We start from the raw sequence: 11,347 nt of genomic DNA on the forward strand, positions 1-11,347 counted from the left end.
TGGAGGGCAAACCCCAATTCCCCCACTGGTGTGAAGAATGTACACGTCTCCGGGTTATAGTTCTCCAGAACGGCGTAAAAATTGTAATAGTTGTAGTCAATACCATGTCTGGTATCTATTACAGGACAAGCAAGCCCAGACTGAGCTAAAGCTCCCGCTAACTCTGTTATTACAAAGTCCGTCATTCGTGTCCACCATGCTGTAGAGTGTACCTATCCAGGATCCCTGAATACTGAGGAGGGGAACTCTCCTTTGGCGGCCAGAAATCTCCGCATAAAAGTATTGGCCGTACTAGCTGTTTCTCCTAAAGGATACCCCCGCGAGAACAAACAGGGCTCCAAAGCGGACACTTGTCGATTGTAACCTACAGTGTGTACGCCTGTGTAGGTCAAAGCCCCGATAGCTACTCCATCTTGCTCCCGGACAAGGTCCCAATCCATATGTCGAGGGACGGAAGCACACTGATAATAAGCGATAGGAAACATTCTATGCATATCAGGGAGAAAGAAACGGCGATCTCCTATTTGCCTCAACCACTTATAGTGGCTGCCAGTCACGATTTCTTTTTTGATGACGACATGATCGCCAAACAGGAATGCTGGTTTGGTAAGTTTTTTACGAGAGTCGGTTTCGAATTTGGCGTCCGTCACCAAAATCCTGAGTACAGCTGGGCTTGGATTGGAAATCAGGGTAATACGATCCTTGTCTGCGTCCTGAAAAATTGGAAGTTCCTAGCGCAGATTGAATTGCATATTAGAGTCGACACCACCTTCGCGCCCGAAATGGTGACAAAGAGTAAGAGGTTCGCGGGAGTAGGGCACTGCAAAAAGAGAAAAGTACTCAGTTAGTCAATGAGGAAATAAAAACTAGAGGGAACTCTAATCAAATCTCTAGAAAAAGAGAAAGCTTTCAAGCGCACAGTTCAAATATGGCGTTCAGAAGTTTATTAACGCAGAGGTCGAACTCTGTGTCAAGCTTCCAAACGCACAGTTCAGATCTGGCGTTAAACGTTTATCAACGCAGAGGTCGAACTCTGCGTTAAATGTCCAAACGCACAGTAACGACCTGGCGTTAAAGTTTATCAACGCAGAGGTCGAACTCTGCGTTAAATATCCAAACGCACAGTAACGACCTGGCGTTAAAGTTTGTCAACGCAGAGATCGAACTCTGTGTTAAATTTCCCAACGCACAGTTCAGATCTGGCGTTAAAAATTTGTTAACGCAAGGGTCAGGCCCCAACGTTTCAAATTCAAAACGCAAAGCCCCTACTCTGCGTTACAGAATCAAAACGAGTCGTCTTCCTCGTTCACAAAAACCCATCCAGGGTTTTCAAAGAAATCGCCGAAGCAAGTTTGGTGGCCGTGGAGTTCCGTACTTACCACCGACGAGGGAAGCCTCGGACGACGGTGTTGCGGCAGCGGTTGACCTGGGACGGGAAACGGTCTTCTTTTTTGGACCCATGGAAGATGAAGATCGGAGACGATGAACAGGGTTCGCCGGAGTAAACGAAGAGCCTTCGTTAAAAATCTTTCGAAAAAGAGGAGGCAAAAAGTCAGATGACTTTTGATTTGACCCTTAGCGGTCTATTTATAGACAGCTATGAGCTGTCAAATCGAGGCGAGATTCTAGGCCCAGAATCCCGCCGAACGTGGCCTGTGCATCAGCGTTGCTTGAACTTCCGAACGCAGAGTTCAACCCTGCGTTTTTATGTTTTAGCACAAAGAAATCTACCTGTGCGTCTGCATTATTCGAACTTCTGAACGCAGGATTCAACTCTGCGTTTCCATTCTATGATACAGGAAGTCTACCTGTGCGTTCTAACTCAACCAAATGAATTCCTCTATGTTTAAAGTCAAGACATGGTTCCAAATAAATAGAGGGAGTCTGTTGTCAACTGTCAAGGTGACTAAGGCCGAGAAGAAACAGACAACTCCACTGTGGAGCCTATGATCAGCAGCATTCCGACAAAGAGTGAGTTGAGCTCATCAAGAAAAGAAATAGAGTAAGAATCTTCTGAGGTTATCCTCCTAACCACAGTTAGGATAAAGCCCCTCCCATGTGGGCTTGCGATTCTCCCTGTCTATGACAATGGATCTGCCTTAAGCCCAGAATTATTCGATCTCACGAAAGACAACCTCGCTGACAAGTTTGCAGATGGTGTTTCTATGGTTGCTTCGCTATCCTTTACTCTCTCTTACCCAAATCTTGCAGCTGCGCTTCACATATTCATCATTGCCTACAAGAACGTCCTTGCTGTTGCCGTTATCTCTGTTGTATCTATTGAGAGCGCCACTGTTCTTGTCTCCAAGGAAGAAAGGAAAAAGGACGAGCCTGTCAGCGAGTCAGACGATGACTTGAGCTTTAGTTTGTTTGACTAAGTTCATTGTTATCAGGATTCAAAAGCTATCTTGTTTGGTTCGAGGAAGCAGGACTTTGACATTCTAGCAATCGGATTCGCAATATTCTCAAATCTGATGAAGTGAACAATCAACTAAATTTTTGGGATCCAAAGTATTCCGAAAATTCGTTCCGGTCAACCGCGAACTTTCGAACACTTTGGAGGGGTTCTGTAGGCTGTCTAAAAATCACGATGGATAGCTGATCCCTATCAAGCTCCGATAATGAAAGTCACAATCAGACGACTTTCTAATCACTGTATTCGCAATTCTACAATCGCTACAAACACGGCCTCATTTCTGAGATGATTGATCTTGATGGTTGCGACAACAATATGACTAATATTATATTAGCAACTATGAGAGATGCTGATGAGCAGTGTAATGATTTTAGAAATAAAAGGTTAGACTTAGCTGGTGAGTTGCTTGGTAGAGAGCTGTGGGCAAATATTCATCTAAAAACACTATGGATGTTGATTCCCGTCAAGTTCCAACAACGAAAACTACAATCAAATAGCTTTCGATCTAAAAACACTATGGATGTTGATTCCCGTCAAGTTCCAACAACGAAAACTACAATCAAATAGCTTTCGTGCTGACAAAAGAAGATTACAAATAGAGGACTTTTCACACAGATCGAGAAGAGTTACAATTCGACGATGCTTCCGACAGCTGATGAAAACTCTATTCAGTCGCCTTCACAATCAACAGTGAGAGTTGCAATCTGACGACTCTCATATCCTATAACAGGCAAAGATCAATAAGCGGTAGCCTTTGCAGTGTTATAATGGACGAGGTTACACATCAACAACCTCTCTCAAACGCAGAACTCACCTCTGCATTTCTCAAATTCAAAACACAGACGAGCTGTGCATTCTCCAACAGACGTCCAGATTTGCAACGCAGAGTTAAAACACAAAATGCACGAACTGTGCGTCATTCGGCAAACACTCAACACTGCATCCCAAATCCAGAACGCAGAGTTGAGAACTCAACACATGAGCGGCCTGTGTGTCTCAAATCCCTAACAGAGATTTAACTCTGCGTCCCAAGCCTTGGACGCAGAGTTAAGGCCCAGAACGCCAACTGGGGCGTTTTGACTTGTTCAAACACAGCCTGAACGGCCTCAAAACCGTTATCCCACGTTCTGAGGGATTTTCGCCCACTTAGGAGCGGATTTAGGGGTTGGTTACAACCCTAATCCTCCTATAAATAACCAACTTACTCAACTGAGTAAGGGGTTGACGTGTGCTGGCATCAAAACCGTATAAGGTTAACAAATCTCAGCAGCTTAACCGCACAGAGAAGGTGATTTTCCAAGAGATCAAAGAACTGATCAGCAATCAGTTAACCAAATCTTGAAGATTCCCTTCATCAACGGCGGATTTACTTGGCTATTAACCGAATCTTCGGTTCTAACAACTTTGTTATAGAATTTCAACTCACTCTGAGTTCTGAAATTCATTTAAGGGTTCGTAATTAAGCTTGCAATGCAAGTTAATTACATCAAACCAGTCAATCGTTCCAGTGAATCAATACGGTCGGATCATCAACGGAGAGCAAGTTCGACACAATCAATCGAAGGAGGCACTCCATCGCTACCAAGAAGAACCCAGTTTTAAACAAAGGGGAGAATCAAATTCATTCTCCTCTCTTTTGTAATCGGAATCCAAATTGTAATTGATTTTGAGAGGAATACAAGTCAATTTTTCTTTCATTGTCTTTTTACTGCAAATTTCCAACAAACACTTTATCAAGCCGTCCGGCTTATCAGCGGAGAACACGGGCATCAGATCCAAGAAAGGGAATCGGGGAGGCACCGTATGGCCTGTACCTCCGGCGAGACCGATGGCCACACCCTTCGGAATCGGAAAAGGTCGCTGCAAAACGGAATCAAAGAATCAGGACGGGATCCCCCCTAGAGGCAAATGTGAATCCGCCTGTCAGGAAGTGAAATCCACCCAACAGAAACGAGATCTGCCTGTATAGGCTGCATTCGCCTTTACCAGACAAAAGTCGAACTCGCCTGTCAAGAAACGAGTTCGCCTTCACCCGATAAAGGTCAATTTCGCCTGTAAAGGCTAAAATCATCCTCTACGAATTCGCCTGAAAAGGGGCGATTCTACCAAGATCACAAAAACTGCCAAAAGATGACAGAATCCACCGGGGAAAATGAGCATTGCTCATCCTCCTGGCCCGATATAGGTAACCAACACGAGTTCATCAGGCAAACCTTTTTTTGACTTACCCAAGCGCGTCTCAGGCACGTTGGCGGTCGCGCCGGCAGCGAGGCGATCGGAGTAGCATCCAGGACCTCCTCCTTTGCAACGCATCTCTTGGACTTCGGTGCCATGTCTAGGGATCAAGAACGAAGCGGGAGTTCTTTCTCTTTGGGAAATTTTCACGCACAGTGGCTTTTAAAAAAAAAAGAGGGGGGGACGAACCCTATTTAAGGGCAGAAGGGCTTGCGTGGCCACGATTGTGCTTGAAAGGCGAAACACTCGCGGTTAAGAGACATGGCCACGATCGGAATCAACGGCCCAGATTGTCCTCTGTAATTCATTTTGCAGTCACGAAAGAGCCATCGAAAAAGGAAACATGCCGTTCAAAGCCCGAGACCTGAACCGAAATCCGCGACTTAATCTAAAGGATGGATTCGAAAACCACGGCCACGATTCGTCGTGGAGCGAGATATACGAAACTAACGTCACACTGTCAAATCACGATCACCACGATCTGACGAGACCACGCCGTCTTAGCTGGAGAGCACGAGGCCCTATCGGCGGACACGTGGTTCATCTCCTATCAGGTCCAGTTCCACCCAAAAGCAGAGTCTCGCCTGCAAAAACTTGGCTTAACCCCGCGAGTCATACGAAATTTGGCCTCCAAAAACGAATTCCACCTGGACAACTCATTCGCCTTTAAAGGCAAGTTACGAATAACGCCAATGGAATAACCTTGTTTAAACCCACGTCTCAGATGGCTAAGGGTTAGAGCAGAAGTCTTCGCATTAAGCCTAAGAGAAACTACTCAACAACTCATCATACTGAGGGGAATAGTATGGCTAACCCGATTCAAACGGTAATCGGTAAAGGCGTATCAAACCCGTTGATAGCTGAGGGTTTGCAAAAAATCCGAAAGGAAACCAGATGCACTTGTTTCGCCAGGAACTTCTTTATTCAAAGTATTCCAGACCACACGCAAGCCGGTTTAGGTCTCAAAACTTTGAAGGGGGTCTTGTAGACGGTAAAAAATACCTCTGTAAACTTTCAAGAAATTCACCTGCAAGGGGAAGTCGTCCACACAATTCGCCAGCATGGGCCTAAGCCGCGCGGTCGTCAAACGCACTTGTGTCTATTTAGTCCCAGGTTCGCCTGAATGATCGGCTCGCCCGCACGAGTCAAGATCGACTAAATAATGGAAATTCGCCTTTTTTTTACATAACTCGCCTGACCGAGTCTAAAGTCAAATCCGCCTGCAAACCTCAAGGTTGCCAGTATAGCTGGATACCCGCTACCCCACGTACCGGGGCGGGCTTTCCCACCTTTGACCTGAAGAAGGGAGAAGGCACAGTACTCCAGGCCCGTCAGTACGAGTGATCGGACAGGTGCCAGATCAACCTGAACATTCATAAATGCAGCTCACCTCGCCCGTCCGAGTCAAGAGCTGGATCCGCCGGCATTCGGCAAGCTGTCCAAACCCACTCGAGTACTGGGCACCCGCTTTCCCACCTCTCTTGACCTGAAGGAAGAAGGCACAGTACTCCAGGCCTGTCGAGTGGCCGCTCACAGTACGAGTGATCGGACAGACGCCAAATCAACCTGCGCGCTCATAAATGCAACTCAGCTCATCGGTCCAAGTTAAGAGCTGGATCCGCCGGTGCACAGTAAGCTGGCCAAATCCACTCGAGTAGTGGGCAGCCACTGTCTCACATACGAGGATGGGCCTTCCCACTCCTACGTGACATGACGTGAAGCACAACCTATTGAATGACCGTTCGTAGTACAGAGGGGTGGCAAGACGTCTCTTAACAGTACATGGTCATATCCTATGATTCAAGGAGTAACCACGTGGTCTCTCTACCATTTAAGAACTTCTTCCAGCCACAAAGAAGGGGTTCAGAACTTCTTCCAGCCACAAAGAAGAGGTTCAGCTTTTCTTCTAACGACAAAGAAGAAGTTCAGCTGTTCAGCGATTCACTCATAGTTGAATCAGCTAATTGAACCACTAGCTCTTGACTCCCACTCGGGTCGACGACAAGCTCTTTGCATAACCTTTGCACTGTAGCATCTCCTCTCAGTTTTGGGCCCTGATCACCGCCGAACTCGGAGACCCGAACTCCATCAACCTGAGCTTCTACTGCGTACTGAAGCTCTCCAGCAACCTCGGTCGAACCGTCCAAGGGAAGCAGACTCGGCATGAGAATCGAGCGAAGCATCCTGTAGCTACCGAAAGTCCCCACATTAAACAAGGAGGGCATTCCCTCCGCTTCTGTTGTAATTTCGATTTATTAGTTTGTAATAAGCTATTCTTATTAATACAAATGAAGTTCCCTGTTTTCGGGAGATCAAAATTTACACCTACAACAATCCGGTTTGGAAGCCGGAACTTCTACACACTCGGTTTTCTAGCTAACCGAAAACTCTACAACTCACACTCTTGCAAACCCACTCTACACCCTCACAAGTGTTAGACCTAGCCGTGTCTCCCTCAAGTGCTTGGTTAAAACCTCTCCCTAGGTTCGTCAACCGACGCCACTCCTCTTGGGACGATACACACACTCCTCTCGGTGTACAAGTGTATTCGAAGTGTATCTCACAATAAGCACAAATACAACAAATGACTGTTCTCTAATATGGATGAGAACACAATGAAAGCTCACACTCAATTGTTACAACTCTCACAAACCCAAATATACTATGTATGAAAATATAATAAGCTCATGTGGGTGTGTGTAAACAATGAGTGAAATAAAATCTTATGTATGAAAATATAATAAGCTCATGTGGGTGTGTGTAAACAATGAGTGAAATAAAATCTAACTCAAACAACAAACTAGCAATAATAAGAATATGAAAATCAATAATAAAATTGCTAGAGAAAGGAGTTAGAAAACTTCTCTATAAACACAAAGAGAGGATGAGAAGATATTAAAGATGAACTCCTCAACAGATGATGCAAGCTCCTCTTTGTAAAAGCAAACCCCAAAAACAAACTAAACAAACTGTAAAACCCTCTTAAACTTGTTTAAAACTTTCTCCCTGGTTACTGATAGAAGAGGGGTTGAGGGGTTTATATAGGAAGAGAAACCAACAGCCAAAACCCCAAACAAAACAATAAAAATCCCATAAAATCAGGAATACGATTCTGTACCAAAAATAGCCATTGGGCTATCGGCGGTCGACCGTGAATTCTCGCGGTCGACCGCGAGGCACTTTTGAATCTCAGAAAATTTTCAGAGAGTTCGACGGTCGACCGTGGCGGTCGACCGTGGGAATTTTCAGCTTGACGGCCGCCGGGGGGGGCCGCCCGCGAAAGTTTCTGCTACATCCTGAGGGAAAAACAAGGTCGCGGTCGACCGTGGCGGTCGATCGTGAACTGATATATGAAATTTTCATGTTTGAAAATAGTTTTCTGATTTTAAAACACTGTTTAAAAATATCAAATAAATTCCAAAAATTATGAAACTTTGGAAAATGATTGTAGACATGATAATACACATGCTACAAAAGCTGGTTTTCTAAAAGGACTTCCCAAATGAGAAATATCATCATTTTACAAAATAGTTCAAAACATAAAAATGTAAACATATGAATTTTGACATTTTGGCTAAACCATGTTTTGAAACTTTACAAAATGATTTTATAGACTTGAAGAAAGATGTAAACTATTGTTATGAAGTCTATAAACAATGAATATAGTATTTTATCAAAATACACATATATGCACTAAAACATGATTTTATTGAACTAAATAATATTGATATTGATGAAATCATATATATATGCATATAAGTATGAAACAAAAATATGTTTTCTAATTATATTAAATTGTTTCATATTAAAACTTGAAAACTATCAAACCAAAACATATATGTATATATATAACTATATATATACAAAACCAAAATGTATATGTGTGTATATGATTGAGCTTAAAGTACTAACACACATAATATAAACTCCTAAAATAAATGTTACCCAAGCTTGATCTTGATCTTCATTGTAGCTCAACTTGGTAAACTAGGATGAAACTTGTAATTGGATCTTTAACTTGATAGCAAGGCTTCACTCCACTATTAACTTGGTAAACTAGGATGAAACTTGTAATTGGATCTTTAACTTGATAGCAAGGCTTCACTCCACTATTCCCCAATCTCCATTGGATATGATCGTGAAAGCTTGATTCCATCCATCCTCCAACTCGTTGTTTGCCTAGAATAAATACGAAAATACAAACACTAGATAAACAATATTAAAAGTAAATTATTTGTTAAACATCATCAAAACAAGAAGGCCAACAATCTCCCCCTTTTTGATGATGATAAACAATTTACAAAAAGGATATATGCATGAAAGAAAATGAATATATAAATTATAATTCACATGCATATAAATAAGAAAGAATATACTCACAATATTTCTCCCCCTTTGACAACATCAAAAAGGGGACAAAGGAATGAAGAGAGCGAAAGCTCCCCCTATCAATATGCATGGGTGAGTATACCACATAAAAAAATAAAGGGATTGCTCCCCCTATCAAAATGCCTCATGAATGTATGAAATAAATGCTAAGGCATACATATGTGAGAAAGCATTGATTAAAAACATGCTAAATATAACTCACATACAAAAAAGATAATGAGAACACATATAAATTGTTGACCCTATAGTTTTGATGATGATTTGACAAATAATTTATTACTAATAAGTTTTCTAGTGTTTTGTGTTTATGTTCTTTTTTCAGGTATTTCAACACGTGTTAATCAAGCGTTAAAGATTCAAGTTCATTTGCGTGGATTTACCTAGGTATATGTTAGTTTACTTACATATATAGTATGATTATATCTAAGCTCAATATATATACACTTAACACGATTTTTCACGTTTTCTATCATATAGATGATTTTTCACTAAACGTTGTTAAAATATCTTTATCTCTTGTTTACAGCTCTCTCATACTTTATTATATACATATAATATATGCACAATATATATATGAATATTTACAAGTCCAATATCAAACTTTCACTTTCATAAAAATACAGGTTTTCTAATCATTTTTCAAAAACAGGTAGTTTTCACAAACGAAATTTGTTTTTCCAAAAATTCCTTTTCAAACATGTTCATTTCATCATTTATAAACTTTCCCCAAAGTTTCACTATTTTTGGATATGAATTGATATTTTTAACGAATTCTCAATTCCGTCGGTCGACCGCCAGCTCTAAACCCTGTTTCTTTGAGTTGTTTGTGCTTTCCGGTCGACCGGACCGGTCGACCGACGAGTGATCAGAATGAGCCTAATGGCTGTTTTTCAAATGAACTTTTTGGTCTTTTACTTATTTCTAGCTGTTGTATTGGGGTGCTATATATACTCCATTGCTGCTCTTCTTCTCTAAGATCCAAGAAATCCAAGTTTGTTGTTTAACAAGTTATTAATCGCGTTTAAGAGCTGTTTAAGAGTTGTTTCATCAATCTGTTTTCAAGAGAAGTTTTTTTACAACAAGAAGAGGCTTTCAAACCCTATTGGAATCACCATTTCTTCAGCTCTTCTTGTTCATTGAGAAGTTTTCTAAATTCTTTCCTATATAGCTTATTATTTCACTTTCATTTGATTAAGCTATATTCATTGAGTTATATTTATTGAGTTTCATTCACTATTATCACACACACTTATTGAGCTTGATATTCTCATATTATATATTGTGGGTTGTAGTGTGGGATTTAGTGAGTGTGAGCTTTATTGTGTTCTCACTTGTTAATTGAGAATAAATCATTGTATTGAACCTTTATTTGTGAGATTCACTTGTAACACACTTGTACACCGAGAGAAGTGTGAGGAGAGAGAGACGGGGTCAAATCCAATAGGAGTGGCGTCGATTGACGAACCTAGGGAGAGGTTGTAATCGAGCACTTGAGGAGGAGGACACGGGCTAGGTTCCTACACTTAGTGTGTAAAGTGTGATTGTTGAGTGATTGTGTAGTGTGAGAGTTTTCGGTGAACTTGTAAACCGAGTGTGTTGAAGTTCCGGCTTCCAAACCGGATTGTGATAGTGGATATCTCATCGAGGTGAGGAGCGGGGACGTAGGTCGTGGGGACCGAATCTCGTGAACATATCGTGTGTTTGTGTTTTGGTTGGCGTACATATTATTTATCTTTATTGTTCATATTCATATCATATTTATTCTTGCAAGAACAAATTGATCAACATAATTTTAATTGATATTAATTGGAATTAGATTAGCATAAGATGCTAATCACCCCCCCCCCCCCCCCTAACAATTGGTATCAGAGCTTGGTGCTCTTTGATTTAAGGACTAACCGCCTTGAGTTAAAGATCCAAGTTATTGCATTTGTGCCAATCTAATTTTAATTACATTGTACTTCTTGCATTTCATCTATATGGATATGTATAATTCATCTTGTTTAGGATATGCTATTAATATTGCTCCTCGTTTGGAAAATCTCCCCTATGCTCAATGGCGTATTAGATTCAAACTTTTTGTTCAATCTAATCAATTTGATTTGTGGGAAATTATTGAGGATGGCTATGTTGTTCCCATCTTGGAAAAATCCAAATGGTGTGATAATGATAAAAGATTGTTTAACATGAACAAACTTTTGTTAGAATATTTGATTAGTGCCTTTCACTCATCGTTTTCTAACAAATTTGCTAATTTTGATAGTGCTCACGCTTTATGGAAATTTATTGAAGCACATGAAGGGAAAT

The 11,347-nt window shown here is 41.5% G+C and overlaps 1 protein-coding gene across 1 annotated transcript; it reads left to right on the forward strand.

The window, feature by feature from the left end:
- Nucleotides 441–2,378, forward strand: LOC109847050 (60S acidic ribosomal protein P0-like). The gene is made up of 2 exons (XM_020416298.1): nucleotides 441–606; nucleotides 2,038–2,378. The coding sequence occupies exons 1-2, from the start codon at nucleotides 441–443 to the stop codon at nucleotides 2,376–2,378; spliced, it is 507 nt and encodes a 168-aa protein (XP_020271887.1).

The sequence above is a fragment of the Asparagus officinalis genome, chromosome 7 (genome assembly GCF_001876935.1).
Source record: "Asparagus officinalis chromosome 7, Aspof.V1, whole genome shotgun sequence".
NCBI lineage: Eukaryota > Viridiplantae > Streptophyta > Magnoliopsida > Asparagales > Asparagaceae > Asparagus > Asparagus officinalis.